General features: G+C 43.3%; 1 protein-coding gene across 3 annotated transcripts in view; it reads left to right on the forward strand.

Annotated features, from left to right (window-relative positions):
* LOC105030506 (netrin-G1) overlaps positions 1 to 16,781 on the forward strand; it is a 78,756-nt gene that overhangs the window by 49,578 nt on the left and 12,397 nt on the right. For 2 of the 3 annotated variants that reach the window (XM_010904400.4, XM_010904401.4), the window contains exons 4-6: positions 7,987 to 8,165; positions 14,239 to 14,265; positions 15,272 to 15,316. In XM_010904400.4, coding sequence (XP_010902702.1) covers positions 7,987 to 8,165; positions 14,239 to 14,265; positions 15,272 to 15,316 — 251 coding nt within the window. The remainder of the gene's footprint in view (positions 1 to 7,986; positions 8,166 to 14,238; positions 14,266 to 15,271; positions 15,317 to 16,781) is intronic. The other variant, XM_020044713.3, reaches the window with a different exon arrangement.

Below are 16,781 nucleotides of genomic sequence, written 5' to 3' on the forward strand. Positions count from 1 at the left end.
TTATTGAAACGGCTGTGGGAGTTTATGGTTATGAATATGTGAAATGTCTGGGAGGTGAGGTTTGGGAAACACTTATTTGGTAGAGCATGGTGTTCGTAAGCAGAGGTTATAGGGCCAAATCCCGGGGCCATCCACACCTAAAATGGATGCAGTCCAAACAATGAACCTTTCTTAAATATAAATTATTTTTGAATGTTAATATCTCTGCTGTGTTTTTTTTTTTTTTGGGGGGGTGGTGGGGATACAAAGAGCAGATAAACGCAGACGTGACCAGTGAAGTTCCCTGTTACAGTCATAGTAGGTTATCTGACCAGTATTGGAATGTGTAACATGATGGAATCTCCACGTTGATGAGGTGAAAAATCTGTTGTTCTGTCATGTATGTAGACAGGTAACCTTAACTGCCTCTGTAAGTCATGCAGGAGTGTCTGCTAGACGACTAGAATGTAATTGTACCTCTTTATTCACATTCAGGCTCCACAAAACATGTAATGTGTGACTTCTCTCGGGCACGAAAAGTTTTGAATTTGAATGTAATTGCCCATAGTCTCACTAACTCGTCACTCTGCAAAGACGTCCACACTCAATCACGGTTCGGTCTTCTAATTCCCCATCCCCGAGGTATGTATTTAAACAGTAACACTTCATTTCACTTCAGTAAACACGTCCTAATTCAAAGTAATAGGACTGATTACTGTAAACCGCCTGGTTGATGAATATTAATTTGTAATGGTTAAGCTCAATTAAGCCCTAGCGCGTTACTCATTCCGCTAAATGCCTGTCTGTCTGGAGCCATTACTGAACACGCTGGTCGTACTCTGTGGCTGCTGGGTAATATCAGTTTTTCAGCAAAACACCAGTATCACACAAAAAAAGGTGCTTCTGGCCACCTGCTGTTCTGTGTATCTGAAAGGGAGGTGGTAAAAAACATGGACATCTAAAAGCATCTAGGATTTGCACAGACCTGTAAATGAAATAAGGATATTGGATCTGTTAAAATGCTTCCTGCATTCATTCCATCACATTGTTTAAACATGTTTACGCACTCTCTTCATTTACAATATTCATCCTGTCAGGTGTCTGGAAGGGCGATAAGTGTCTGGTAGTAGTTATAGGTTTTTTACAGTACCAAGACCAGTCTGGTAGTAGTTGTAGGTTTTTTACAGTACCAAGACCAGTCTGGTAGTAGTTGTAGGTTTTATACAGTATCAAGACCAGTCTGGTAGTAGTTGTAGGTTTTATACAGTATCAAGACCAGTCGGGTAGTAGTTGTAGGTTTTATACAGTACCAAGACCAGTCTGGTAGTAGTTGTAGGTTTTATACAGTACCAAGACCAGTCTGGTAGTAGTTGTAGGTTTTATACAGTATCAAGACCAGTCGGGTAGTAGTTGTAGGTTTTATACAGTACCAAGACCAGTCTGGTAGTAGTTGTAGGTTTTATACAGTACCAAGACCAGTCTGGTAGTAGTTGTAGGTTTTATACAGTACCAAGACCAGTCTGGTAGTAGTTGTAGGTTTTATACAGTATCAAGACCAGTCGGGTAGTAGTTGTAGGTTTTATACAGTACCAAGACCAGTCTGGTAGTAGTTGTAGGTTTTATACAGTACCAAGACCAGTCTGGTAGTAGTTGTAGGTTTTATACAGTACCAAGACCAGTCTGGTAGTAGTTGTAGGTTTTATACAGTATCAAGACCAGTCTGGTAGTAGTTGGAGGTTTTATACAGTATCAAGACCAGTCTGGTAGTAGTTGTAGGTTTTATACAGTACCAAGACCAGTCTGGTAGTAGTTGTAGGTTTTATACAGTATCAAGACCAGTCTGGTAGTAGTTGTAGGTTTTATACAGTACCAAGACCAGTCTGGTAGTAGTTGTAGGTTTTATACAGTACTAAGACCAGTCTGGTGGTAGTTGTGGGTTTGTATACACAGCTACCTCGTAAATACAGCAATGAAGTTTGTATGTATGGAAGGAGTGAACATGCCTTGAGGGGCTTTTTCAAACATAATTTGTTATAAAAACCTTGTCTTAAATGTGTTTACAGCTAGTATATCTTCTGTCTGAAGATAATATTAAATCTTCAGTTTCTTATGTTTCTTAAGTTTAAATTGTGTTCTGGTTAAAAATGATCACACATAATTACCTAGATCTTGACAATATGGACTGGACTATTTAGACCTAGACCATGTGAACAAGATGTAGATTAGATCATCTAGATCTAGACTGTCTAGACCTAGAATACATTGACTAGAACATCTTGACAATCTAGATCAGGGGTGTCAAACCGGTTCCACAGAGGGCCGAGTGTCTGCAGTGACCTAAACAACCAGGTGAGGGTAGAAACTAACCAATTAGTAGCCTAATTAATCAATCAAGGACAAGGTGATAGAAAACCCACAGACACTCGGCCCTCCAGGGAACCGTTTAGACACCTCTGATCTAGACCAAGAACATATTGACTTGAACACCTAGACTAGAACACCCAGAGAAAGAAACACATATTCTGATAGGGTTAGGGTTAGGGTATAGGGTTAGGGTTATGTATAATGACACACACTGTGATTATTTAGGCTAGAAACAACCTGTTAAATGCAGAATATAATTGTCTTAATGGCATTCAGATGCTGAGATAAGACCTTCTGATGTCGACGAGTCAAATAAATGTAATACTTGTAACTGTATACAAAGTGTGACTTCAGCTATCAACTGATCTTTCTGTAAGAGATAAGACCTATAATTAAATGTCAGTTCCTGTAAATGATCATAAATGTGGAACCAGGAATACGTTTGCAGAGACCAGATCTACTGTGTTGCTCAGCAGACATAACCAGGGGCTTCCAGTCCCAGGGTGGAGGTTTTCCCGCGGGGCCGATGAGATTAGTATCTATGGACTCACTAAGGTACAGTTAAGTCCAGAAATAACTGACACTGACACTGACACTAGTTTTGTTATTTTGGCTCTTTATCAAAATATATTCAAGTTACAGTTAAATAATGAATATGCGCTTAAGGTGCAGTCTCTCAGCTTTAATTTGAGGGTATTTACATCCAAATTGGAGGAAGGGTTTAGGAATTACAGCTCTTTAATATGTAGCCCCCTCTTTTTCAAGGGACCAAAAGTAATTGGACAGTTGACTCAAAAGCTGTTTCACGGACAGGTGTGGGCTATTCCTTCATCAATTAAGCAGGTAAAAGGTCTGGAGTTGATTCCAGGTGTGGCACACAACAGGCCATCCTGTTTCACCTGGCAAAAAAAATCCTATCAGGGAAATAGCAGGAACATTAGGAGCGACCAGATCAACAGTTTGGTAAATTTTGAGAAAAAAATAGCGCATTGGTGAGCTCTGCAACACAAAAAGGCCTAGACGTCCACAGAAGACAACAGTGGTGGATGATCGTAGAATCCTGTCCATGGTAAAGACAAACCCCTTCACAACATCCAGCGAAGTTGGGAACACTCTCCAGGAGGTAGGCATATCATTATCCAAGTCTACCATAAAGAGAAGACTTCACGAGAGCAAATACAGAGGTGCAAACCATTCATAAACCACATGAATAGAATGGCCAGATTAGACACTTCCAAAAAACATTAAAAAAAGCCAGCCCAGTTCTGGAACAGCATTTTATGGATCGATGAAACTAAGATCAACCTGTACCAGAAATATGGGAAGAAAAGAATGTACAGAGCCTACATTGTGAAAATTATGTCAGTGTCCAAAAATTTCCGGACCTAACTGGTTTCTCTGGATAAGGGTTCCTGCAAAATAACTAAAATGTAATGATCATTATTAAATAGCCTACCTAAAATGTGTTATACACTCACCTAAAGGATTATTAGGAACACCATACTAATACTGTGTTTGACCCCCTTTCGCCTTCAGAACTGCCTTAATTCTATGTGGCATTGATTCAACAAGGTGCTGAAAGAATTATTCAGAAATGTTGTCCCATATTGATAGGATAGCATCTTGGAGTTGATGGAGATTTGTGGGATGCACATCCAAGGCACGAAGCTCCCATTCCACCACATCCCAAAGATGCTCTATTGGGTTGAGATCTGGTGACTGTGGGGGCCATTTCAGTACAGTGAACTCATTGTCATGTTCATGAAACCAATTTGAAATGATTATAGCTTTATGACATGGTGCATTATCCTGCTGGAAGTAGCCATCAGAGGATGGGTACATGGTGGTCATAAAGGGATGGACATGGTCAGAAACAATGCTCAGGTAGGCCGTGGCATTCAAACGATGCCCAATTGGCACTAAGGGGCCTAAAGTGTGCCAAGAAAACATCCCCCACACCATTACACCACCACCACCAGCCTGCACAGTGGTAACAAGGCATGATGGATCCATGTTCTCATTCTGTTTACGCCAAATTCTGACTATACCATCTATTTCAGTCAAAGTTGCTCTTCTATCAGCTTGAATCAGTCGACCCATTATCCCCTGACCTCTAGCATCAACAAGGCATTTTCGCCCACAGGACTGCCGCATACTGGATGTTTTTCCCTTTTCACACCATTCTTTGTAAACCCTAGAAATGGTTGTGCGTGAAAATCCCAGTAACTGAGCAGATTGTGAAATACTCAGACCGGCCTGTCTGGCACCAACAACCATGCCACGCTCAAAATTGCTTAAATCACCTTTCTTTCCCATTCTGACATTCAGTTTGGAGTTCAGGAGATTGTCTTGACCAGGACCACACCCCTAAATGCATTGAAGCAACTGCCATGTGATTGGTTGATTAGATAATTGCATTAATGAGAAATTGATCAGGTGTTCCTAATAATCCTTTAGGTGAGTGTAAATAATGATTCTTATTATTAAATAGCCTACCTACAAGTTGTTATAAATGATGGTTATTATTAAATAGTCTACCTAAAAGGTGTTATAAAAGTGCAGTGTAGAGTTTGAGGAAATGTTTTTTCTAGGTCCCTGAGAGGAACAGAGTGGTGGAAGAGGCAAGAGGCAAGGAGAGAGGAGATATAGACCTTTCCCGCCGTTAATTACAGACATGACGCAGTAATTGATTAAAAGATTTAGGACCACAGGGGAAGCTTTGCAGGAACCGTCTGTGCGTGCCGCCTGGTAGATGACAGCGGTAGGGGGACACACACCGGAGTGCTGGTTGAGTGTGTTCAGTCGGGGTGGCCTTTGGGGAAATTAGCGGCACCCGCGGTTGTTTAAAAGTCCTTTATGTGAGCTTGTCTAAGAGGGCACTGTTTGATGATGCTGAATACAGAGAGACAGCGGCGTACCCTGGAGATTAGCAGCCGCTTTCATCCAAAGCAACTTACACTACATACATAGGGGTGGTGTAGAACTTTCCACCCTGGTGTTGAAAGAACCAAGCTCTCCAGAGCGAGCTACTGAAGATAAGCTCAGTCGGGTGTGCAGAGAGGGGAAACATTCTCTCTTGCTTTAGCGCAGAGTGGCTCCGCTAAAGTATTTCTTCACGGACCAAATTGTGACTTCTCATTCTACAGTGTCACTTGTTTCTGGCACGTATCGGATATTCATTAGAAGGTGTAGCGGAGATCCGGAAGTCAATTTGAATGGATGTTTATTTCTGTTCCGACTGTTAGTTTCGTGACGTCTCGGGATCACGCGCACCAGTTATACCTTTAGTAGTTAGTGCTCAAGCTGGAGAAATCATCCTTCAGAAGTACTCAACTATGAAATGGTCTATGATCATGAAGCCGTGACTCTCCATGGGCTGGGCTGTGTTGTCCGAAACCCGACAAAACCAATGTCACCACAGAGCATGATGTCTAGCAATTTAAACTGTGTAACCGGGTCCTAAAAACACCGGATTGTGTTTTTGACAAGCTTAGGAAATAGGAGACCTACAGTGTTGTTTCTCAAGGACAATAAAGGCCACTCCAAAAACAACGTCCTCTCCTCTACCCTTCTCTGGTCTCCTCTCCGAGTCCCTCCAGACAGTTGCCTCGGCTCGGCTACGTCTCACACTGTTCACTGTCTGTTTCTCCCCTCCGTTAAGACCGCGTTGTGTGGCTTGTGTCCCAAACAGCGCGTCACACCCTATTCCCTGCCCAGTGCCCAGAGAGACAAGGGAGCCACTTGTGACACATGGATTCGCCTTTCAGTTTGTGTCTCCAGTCACAACCTTGACCTTATTTTTCGCGCTGTTCCATCCACCGGGTGTGTGTGTGTGTGTGTGTGTGTGTGTGGGGGGGGGGGTTGGGGGGGGGGGGTAGCCTAATGAGCTCTCGTTTTAAAGGGGAATGGGAGCGTTTACCACCCTGGCGACCTAACTGTCTGGCTTAGTGTTCCCACTCCCCTTTAAAGGCAGAATAATAGTGCCTTCCACTTCCCTATTAAGGCTGGTTTATACTTAGTCTAATGACACATCCACAGACGGTTATAAATGATACGTGCTAATTGCCCACACACACACACACACACACAGCAATTGACTAAGTATAAACCAGCCTCTAGTGTGATCTAGGTCCTGCAGAGGGGTAAGGATTCCACATTGGTTTATCCTTGCGATAAAATACACAAGGTCAACTCTTCCGGGGGAAGGACTCAGTGGAATGTCCTTGTTTAACAGAGGCCCTTCAGTGAAGCACGCTGACAGGATTAGTAACCTCGTCTTGGATCTGAACACCTGCGTTTGCTCCCCAACAAAGCCCATGTCTTTATCTCAGGGGGCCCCTTTAATACTTTTTATTTGGCTGCTAAATAGTCAGCCGTGATCTCTGTTGGTCGCTCCATCCGGCAGCAGGTAAACTGAGTTCACAGGACCAGTTTGCACTCCTAAAAACTCCTAAAAAAACTCATATTTAATAATAACAGGTTTTTCATAATAACGTGTAATATGTATTACAGGTAACTTTATAACCTCAGACATAATTACAGCCTACTCCAACAGATGGTTCATATCGTGATTAAAGGTGTTATTATTCTGAATGACAATTTATTTTATATGACTTTCCTGGCTATAAATGCAAGTGGAATACGTGCCTGAAGTTTAACATATACCCTTTAAAGGGGCAGCACACATAACCTTAAAATATAAATGATTGTAAAAACAGAACTAGCATTAGGAGTGTTAGTATTTCTTGGTTGAGGGTTGATGAAAGATTGATCTTCTAGTTTGAAAGAAACTCTCTTCTATTATTTTATGAAGGATATTACTGTAAGGATAAGTCAAAACTGTCATCTCAAGCAAATAATAAACAACGTATACATCAGTGCCTCACAAGGCACATGCCATGAGGTCTGTTCACAGTCCTTACGTCTAAACAAACTCCAAGCAACACGTAAAATAAAGCAGTTTAGTTTCATAAACCCGACTTCCGCATTGGGGATTAAAGGCTAAAGACGGATGCATAAAAGATCAGTCACTATTGACTGCTGGGATTAACCTAGTGACCATTTTAGTTATTGATACACAATGTATTTTAAATATGTGTACATGCTGTTGTGTATCAGCTGTCTTGGGGAGAGTTAAGGGCCCAGTGAATGTTTCGTAAAAGGATAATGGCACGAGGTGAGGGAGGAATCAACAACAGAAAAGCTAACCGCTGAGATTGGGCCCTGGCATCATCTCTGGGGTGGCCTCCCGGTACCGTCTGGGTGACCTCCTCACCCGTCTTCCCCAAACCCGTCTCCCTCCCTCCCTCCCGAACCCCCATGCCCCCCCTGGGCCGGAGCTTCCACATCTCCGGCTCCTGGTGCTTCTCCCAAAGCTCTGGCTTCCCTTCCACCTATTCCCCCTGAGTGGTTCCTTGGCAGCCTTTGAGTTCCTCCCTTGATGAGGTCCCGATGGGAGGCCACTTTGCCCCGCTGCCTGCCCCCCCGGAAGGTTCCAGAACCGACTTATTTAGGAGTGACGCACTTGACGCCGGCAGGGCCGTGTTCACGCCACTTGGGACATGTCGTGGTGGTTTTTCTCATTTTCTTTCCCTCAGAATGAATGACTAGTGATGGCGGTTTTCCCCCGTTTGGCCTCCTCAGGTGTAAGTGCAACCTGCACTCCAACAGCTGTGTGTATGACAAGGAGAAAGGCCGGCTGGGCTGTGAGTGTGAACACAACACGACAGGACCGGACTGCGGTCGCTGTAAGCGCCACTACCATGGACGACAGTGGAGTGTGGGCTCCTACCTGCCCATCCCTAAAGGAACCGCCAATATCTGTGAGTACCCTTCCACGACAGGAAGCCCCGTAAACGGTTACGTACCAATTTAATCGAAATGCACCTCATTATTTTGTCTAGAGGTCAGGTGTTGCCCACCTTTAGACTGATTTCCAACTACAGCCGGTCTTAGGAGGTTGGTAATAAATCCAGTTAAAACTAAGTATATGGTTCTATTACTAAACACATTCCTTCCTACAAATACCTTGAGATTTAGTAATATGAAAATCTCTCTTTTGAAACACGGATTTATGACTTGGTAAAGAAGGTAACGATTTTTGCCACATCAGCCTCGAAATTAAATTGTGTGTTTTGTTTAGATTATGATGATGTTTTCTGTACTTGCATACCTCTCTACTGAACTTTCTGGACTCAGTCTACCATTCAGCCTTGCGTTTTATTACTTGTGCAGATTTTTGCACACGTGATTGTCAGACATCATTGTGGAACACCCTGACCTCTACAAAATGCCAGACATTTGTTGATGTTTTTATGTTTAAGGCTGTCATGCAGAAACTTAGTGTCTACCTTTTCTAAACTTAAAAATGTGTTCGAAAAACGGTTATCTGACAGACTCTCAAGACTGGCTAGTCCTTGAGAAACCATGGACTTATTCAGAACTGGGTAAAATTGCTTTGAATACCATGCCCCAAACTCATGGAATACAATTCAGAACAACCTTTGCTGAAATTTTTAGTGCCTAAGAGGCCATTTAAATGTCTGATAAACCAACTTTCTATAGTTTTTGGTAGTTTTTTCTGTATTTATTATTTTCATCTTCTATTTGGTTTTATTGTTGTGATACAGGGTTTAGCTGTAAAAGTGACCTTGGTCTCTGTTGAGGTCTCTGTACAGATAAATGTACAATTAAAGCTTCATGCTTAACTGACCAAATATTGAAATACGAGTTTTCAAATCTGTACAGAATTATACTAACCTTGTAATGAACATCTTCAACTACAATTAATTAAGTTCACTAGCAAACTAAATTGCTCCTCCAATTTTCCAATATCTCCAACCTAAGCCTGGACCTTCGTTCCTGCCATGAGACCTGGAGGGTAAAAGAACAGTTATCAAAGGAAAAGAACACACTCTTTTCTTTTTCAACTGCCGACCATTCAGCCTGTTACCGGAGCTCATCGACAAACCTAAGGACATAATTGTGTTTGACCAAATACGATGATATTTCACAGAAAACCGCAGTGTATCAGCATGCTTTCAGGGATGTAGACTCAACGTGCTCGACTCTGAAACAAACGGCTAGTGATTTTCTGAAATAATGTGATTAGAAGAGGATGGTGGGTGGTGTATTGTTAGACTCCAGTGCAGCATTCAGAATGATTGATTATTACATGCTGCTGAAAAAGATGTAGGTCAGAGCTACGGCTTTTTGTGTCACATAGAATACAAAGAGTTTTTTATTAATCAGAACCAGAGTGTGGTACACCACAGGGCGGCTGACCTGGGCCATGATTGTTTTATGCATTTACAAATGACCAACATTGATCTTAAATAAAGTGTCTGTGTGCATTGATGGCAGACCATTCTATAAAACCTTAACACGGCGCTTTAATCTGTTTTAATATGGGTAACTATGAATAGACTGGTCGTAAGACTCACAAGAACCAAACACTTGCTCAACCCCCAAATCCCCGACTTCCAGTGCTGAATAATGTAGAGATTTGGCTGGTTGAGGAGACTAAACCGCTAAGTGTCATCCTAGACAGCAAGGCGAGATAATGGAAACGCATCCGACACAGAATGTATCAGCATAATGTGAAAAAGCCCTCAAAGGCGAACCGAGGGTGAATGCCAATAGCGTGCTGATCGATCCGACCTGGCGTACTGTGCAGGGAGAGATCGGTCACATTACTGTTGGTCTTTGCGAGAGGTGTTGATGTGTCGAGAGTACACCACTGTCCGTTCGATCAGTGAACACAAAGCGTGCCACGCGAAGTCTCTTTTTATGGTCGCCAAGTCCAGGTGGAAGCTGGGAGGTGCACACTGTAGAAATAACTGGAGTCGTGACTCCATCTCAGCTATCCCAGATAACGTCATCTAGCAATGTGATTAGGGAGAAAACGAATCAAATAAATAGGCGAGAGTTTGAAATTGAAGGTGTTTACAGCGCCACCATCTGGTCGTGTTCAGCCATGTGTTACCAGAGGAATTTACGGCTTCCGCCACTGGGTCTTGGTAGGTCTTGGTAGGTCTTGATAGGTCTTTACCATGTGAAAACTATTGCAACATTGGGGAAAATAATACTTCTCACAATCAGGCTTCCATCATTCCAGAGTTGGGACCCCTAATAACCACGCCGGAGATATAGATAATAAAAAAATACACATGAGAATGTTAGTGTAGACAGGTCAGTGCAATTCCCTTTCCAATGGGCAGGGGGTCCTGCAGTGGTTGAGGTATATATACGTAAAGAAAAGATCTTCCCCCTGCACTCTTTGAGCTGTGAAGCTCTTTGCAATGTGAGCCCAGCCAGCTAGTCCCCCCCCCCGTCTCCCTCTCTTTCGGACTGCCAGTGTGATATTAAAAACCGCCCGCATTTGGACGCATCTGCTCTGAACTGATGAAAAGCCAGACACCGCCAGCCTCCGTATCGCCCAAATCAAAACCAATACTACACGTTAGTTTGACAGAAACAAATAATGCAATAAGGTCGCTGACGGTATTAGGTACTAATGAAATAATATAATCGTATTGCTCCACACCCAGGTTGGGAAGCTGAATGGGTTTGTGTCTCCCTCATATGTTATTCTCTCATCACGGAAGCACGGCGTACAGCGCAGGACCGCGCCATCAGGACCGCGCCATCAGGACCCCGCCATCAGGCCTCCCTTCTTTAGCCGTGCTTCCTTTTCACCCGGCAACTGGCGGCCGTGGATCACATTTCCAACTAGGATATTAAACACACGGTCCCTTCGCATTAAGACAAATTAGCTGAGAGTGCAGAATTTAATTATAGTCTAACGGCTCTCATCGGTTGTCGAGTCGTCCACTTTAATCTCCACGGTGATTCATATCCCGGCCAGTGACGCACACGGCCCCGTCGCATGCAATGCGTCTTTCATCCGTACAGCCCTGCTGCGTATGCAAATGTATAGGCGGCGTGGCTGGCACCCTATTTTACTCATTGCCCTCCGGTCAAAAGGAGGGTACTCTGTAGGGAATAGGGCACCATATGGACCCTTTTCTGAGGAGAATGATGCTTGCTGTGGGGCTAGAACTGTCGGTGTAGTACATGCCATCATTTATATGCTATTAAATGATTATGCCTCCCATATGTATTTAGAAATAGACACTTAGATATTGATATGAGGACATATTATTCCAGGGGGGTCACCAATCAAGAAAAAAGCTTCAGAAAAAGCATTCCATACGTTTTCAGCGTAGTTCAGCCAGAGGCAGGGGTGGTGGGTGGGCTCGCATGCTAGTGAGACCCGGACTCATCAGAACCAAGTGAGTAACCTGACGATTAACTAGTCAGAATGAAATCTGACACTGTGAGAGGAGATTTCATGACGTCAGCTGATGCATTGCCAGGCAACGACCACTCGGGTTTCCCGTTTGAACTAGCTATGCACATGTCCTGTAGATATGCTTATGGATATGAACACTGTGTGATGCAAAAATCTGAATTCTTTAATAATTAATTACAGTGGATTTTCAGTAATTTGCACTGGAAACATGGCGTCTCCAAGTTACGTATTGGTGACAGTTGTTACTGGTTTGGCTTTCTATGCTTGTATAAAGTATTGGTGAAAGTTGTTACTGGTTTGGCTTTCCAAAGTAATGGTGACAGTTGTTACTGGTTTGGCTTTCCAAGCTTGCATAAAGTAATGCGGCTGTACTTAATGACCGGTACATGTCCGGAGTGTTTCGTGGCCTGTTAGCAATTTGTTTCCCGACTTCAGTTTTCCTGACAGCTGAAAGCAATGATGCTTAAAATGATAAAAGTTAATAACATTTCACATTTTAAAAAGACATATGGACAACCATTAGTCACACAGAAATGTAATTGAAAATTGAAAACATTAGGAAAATATGCACAGTAAAGGGCAGGAGAGACCCATTTCAGAGACCTTTTCAAAAATAAACACTATTTACATATTTCTTGTTTTTGATTTTATTTGCCATTTCAGCCTGCGTCTGGAAATGGAGCAAATCGTCTGAAATATGTCCCTGACAGCATTTAGCTACAGTGCTGAATAGTTGTGGTAAAGCCCTCCAACCTCTCAAACTCCTGTCTACCACGACTTCATAAGAAGTGCATGCCGACAAGAATAAACAAGTCTATAAAAGATTTCCCAATTCTTCATCAGGAAAAATACCAAAGTTCCAGTGTGAAAGGAGTGTACCAGGTGTGAATCTGGAGCAAAGCAGAGAACAATTTAACGCTTGCAAAAGCAGGTGTTAAACATTCTCTGGCAAAAGCTTTCTGTCACTGTCCTTCACGGATGCATTGAAATCCTCCTAATGTTTCCCTATATTTGCTGTGTTGCCACGTTTTGAAGCTGGAGAGGGAGAGAAATAGGTTGCGGAGTAATGTTGACAGTTCACTTTGCAAAGAAGTGGTGGAGTCATCTCATGTGCAGAAGGAGGTTATAAGGTTACGAGGGGTTGGATTCAGAGACTGATAGAGCTCTAGATTGGCTTCGATTGAACTAATAGAACTTTGTTTGATAAGACTGACTCAACTGGTAGAACCTTAGTCGAGGTCTCTGTTAGTTGCAAGATCTCCTTGAAAGAGAATTGTGCTTTGTCCACCAGGAAATATGTGAGTACAATGTTGCTGGTGGTTGTTTAATTGATTTGGCAATAAGCCACGAGCAATGAGAAACCCATTTTGTCAATTTGTCAGTTCTTAGGAGAGAAAAAAAATTGGCTATAGGACAAGGTTGTGATTAAAAAGAACTGTGCTTTATGCATCGTGAACATATGAATGAGCCTTCTACGAGTGATGGATCAGAAAGCTGCAAAAACTCTGATTTCTGTTTTTCAACAGAAGGGGTGGCTAACAGCCAGCTGTTGACTGAAACTCTTTAAACCCCATGATTGGGTGATGAATGGCTAACGGACAGACGGATGACGCGTAATGAACACGCGTCTTTCACAACACTGTCCCCTGAACAATGGGGAGGTACTGAATGGGGGTGGAGACGCCAGTGATGCAAGCGATTGCAGAGAGTCGAGACGAAAAAAACAACCTGGTGAAAAAAACATCCTGAAACAATCAGGGCATAATTCAGTCCGGTGGGGGGGGGGGGGGGGGGGGGGGGGGGCACTGGAGGGGGGCAAACTCTTTACCAACACACGGTTCTCAAAGTCGGCCCAGCGGTTTTGGGCAACAGTCATCATCGTCATAACAGGATAGGGTAGGAAACACGAGTGGCAGCTGGAACTATCGCATTTTACATTTGACCGGACGTCAGAGTGATGTGTGAATAATCCAACAGTGGCCGGAAAACACTGTGCTAAATCAGTTATCAAACCCGTTCCGGAGAAAGCCAGCTCTCTTACTTCTTTTTATTTATTTCTATGTTGTTGTTGAATGTGTCACAACGTCTCTGATTTGGCTGACACTTGGAAGGCCGTGACCGTCGTTAAGGAAACAGCCTTGGTGTTTGGACCCATGCAGTGGAGCCTGTCTGATTTACTGTCCGTCTGTTGTAGCAAAGCTGTTAATCAGTGGACACTCAGGACTGGCTGAAGCTAAATATAGTCCCCGAACAGAGATCAATCTTTTGGGGTACAGTAAGTCAGCAGTTTGAACTTGATTGATGCTCGGGAGCAAATGCTGCTTATAAACCCGTTTTTGGTATCTTTTCTGTCATGTCTTTTCTTTTTGACTACAGGACGGTCATGATATCTTGGTGAATGAGACGTTGAAGATGTTATTTTTTTCTTCTATTGTATTGAGGGCTATTTGACCATGCAGCACTTTCATGATGTGTTTTTCTCCCTGTCTCTTCCTCTCTTTTTTCCCCCTTTCCTCCTCTCTTTTACTCTTCTAATTTCCCTTAATTCCGTCTCCCCTTTCCTTCGCCTTTTCTCTCCACAGGCATCCACAGCAGTCACGGACCAGTGAGTAAGTAAATCAAAATGTACAAAACATTTTTTTTTTTTAAACATTGTCGTTTTCTCATACGACTAATTTATAAAGACTTGATGGAGATACTAATTCTAGAGATGTGTTTGTTTTGTTCTGAGCGTGACCGTATCGTAAACGATGACCAACCTTTAGCTAGAGCAGATGTTTTGTATATGTACAGCTAGCGTCACATGTAGTGTGTCATTTGTACATTGACATGAAGCCTCTAAAGCAGTAGTAACAGTATGGACCTAACAGTTTTAATTTTAATCAAAGTAATTTGATTACACACTGCTACCCAATGTCCCTAAACATTCATACGTGTTTTTAAATTGTCTTTAAGTATGTTTTTTGTGTATAGTGTACTTTAAACACGTAGTCGGACAAACTGGTCGCTCTTATGGTTGAGTCACACATCAAATAAGAAATGGAAATCAAATATAATAAAACACCAACAGGGATATACAAAACAATCATTATAATCAAACACATGCATCAACAACAAGGTCTTCAATCAAGGTTCAGAATCGCCCCCAGAGGCACCAACACATATTTTATTCAGAATATGGGGCCAAAATGCTAAATGCTAATTTCACCAGCTCAGTAATGACTGAAGGAACCTTTGGTGTTAATCATTCCCAAGACCTGTACGATATCTTGTATGTCGAAGGCTGATTAATTATGCCAGAAACAACAGGAGTGTCTGAAAGAGAGTTTGGTAAATGAACAGTTTTTCTCCTCTAACACATAAAGAGACCCAATACCGCCTTTTGTGCAATGATGAGTCCTAAAACTTTATATGTAGAGGCTACATGTCGATTGTATCCCCATAATCTAAAACGCACATAAACATGGCCTGAACAATGGTCCTTTGTGTTAGAAATGCATGAATAGGAAGTTCTTCAGCGAGACAAAGACATGGGCATGCTGTCTCGACTCGTCTGGGATGAAGTATTTGATAGCATAAACTGTCACTTAATTGACATCTCCCATCTTTACACAGATCGAGCTAATGCTTCATCTCTGGGTGTTGCTAATCGTAACCAAGGTAGGCAAAAATTGAGTTTGATTTCATTTCTTACTGAACTGGAATTCAATATGCTGTGGACCTGTGCTCTGTCTTTCTCTTATGCTGTCTGTTTTTTTCTCACATTCAAACACACTCCCATCCCAGAGTTTAATATGTACACATTCACACGTACAAATGTACACACATACACACACACACACATTCACACACACACAGGCTCCCCAGCCATTCAAATCCAGACCTACTAAAAGTCCACATTTGCAGAAATACATTCACCTATGGGTCTCCACCTCTACCCCTCATCACCTCAGCCTACCCTCAGTTCAGAGAGCCCTGCATCTCCCTGCATCTCCCTGCATCTCCCTGCATCTCCCTGGATCTCCCTGTATCTCCCTGCATCTCCCTGCATCTCCCTGCATCTCCCTGCATCTCCCTGTATCTCCCTGTATCTCCCTGCATCTCCCTGTATCTCCCTGGATCTCCCTGTATCTCCCTGCATCTCCATGCATCTCCCTGCATCTCCCTGCATCTCTCTGCATCTCCCTGCATCTCCCTGCATCTCCCTGCATCTCCCTGTATCTCCCTGCAGCTCCCTGCATCTCCCTGCATCTCCCTGCATCTCCCATGCATCTCCCATGCATCTCCCTGCATCTCTCTGCATCTCTCTGCATCTCCCATGCATCTCCCATGCATCTCCCATGCATCTCCATGCATCTCCCTGCATCTCCCTGCATCTCCCATGCATCTCCCTGCATCTCCCTGCATCTCCCTGCATCTCCATGCATCTCTGTGTGCTCCGGAGATGCATGACAAGGAAATGACAAGGAGGTGAAAAGGAAGATAGAGAAAAGAACAGAGAGAAAAGGAAGAGAAGACAGAGAGGAACAGAAAGAAAACTGACGGGGGTGGGGGCAAGTCAGTTTTCTACAGGATAGAGAGAGAGAGGAGGATAAGTCTTCTCAGGGGTTTATGTAGATTGATCTACAGCTCTCTCTGGTTAATCCCTGGCCACAGATCTCCGTCTGTCTCTCTGTCTGTGTTGGAAATTGTGGCACTGAACTCAAATCATGCTGCCACCAGAGGCCTCAACCATCAGCGGGCCAGTGACACCACATCCATTATAGTGTCAGATGTTTGTCCAGGTTCCCAGGACGCCAGGAGAAGCCTCAATACCAGGGACAGTGAACCCACCTCGTCAGAGCGTTTGCCTGTGGGGCTTGTAGCAAGTATTTCCATAGTTGCTTAGCAGATTTCTCTCAATTGAGTAGGGCGAGTTAGAGATTTCAGTGTTGTTATTGGAGATTCGTAGGGAGTTCTTGTAGCCATTGAAGGTGGATGGGAATCAGCAATGGTGAATCGAGAACAGGATACAGTGCTGCTGAAACGAGACGATCGAAGGGGAGTATGGAGAGGGAAAGGTTGTGTCGCCAGCCACCGTTGCCACTAAACCAGACTTGGGGGTTACAAGTTCCCAGCATCCCCA

This window comes from Esox lucius, chromosome 3 (genome assembly GCF_011004845.1).
Source record: "Esox lucius isolate fEsoLuc1 chromosome 3, fEsoLuc1.pri, whole genome shotgun sequence".
NCBI classification, from domain to species: Eukaryota; Metazoa; Chordata; class Actinopteri; order Esociformes; family Esocidae; genus Esox; species Esox lucius.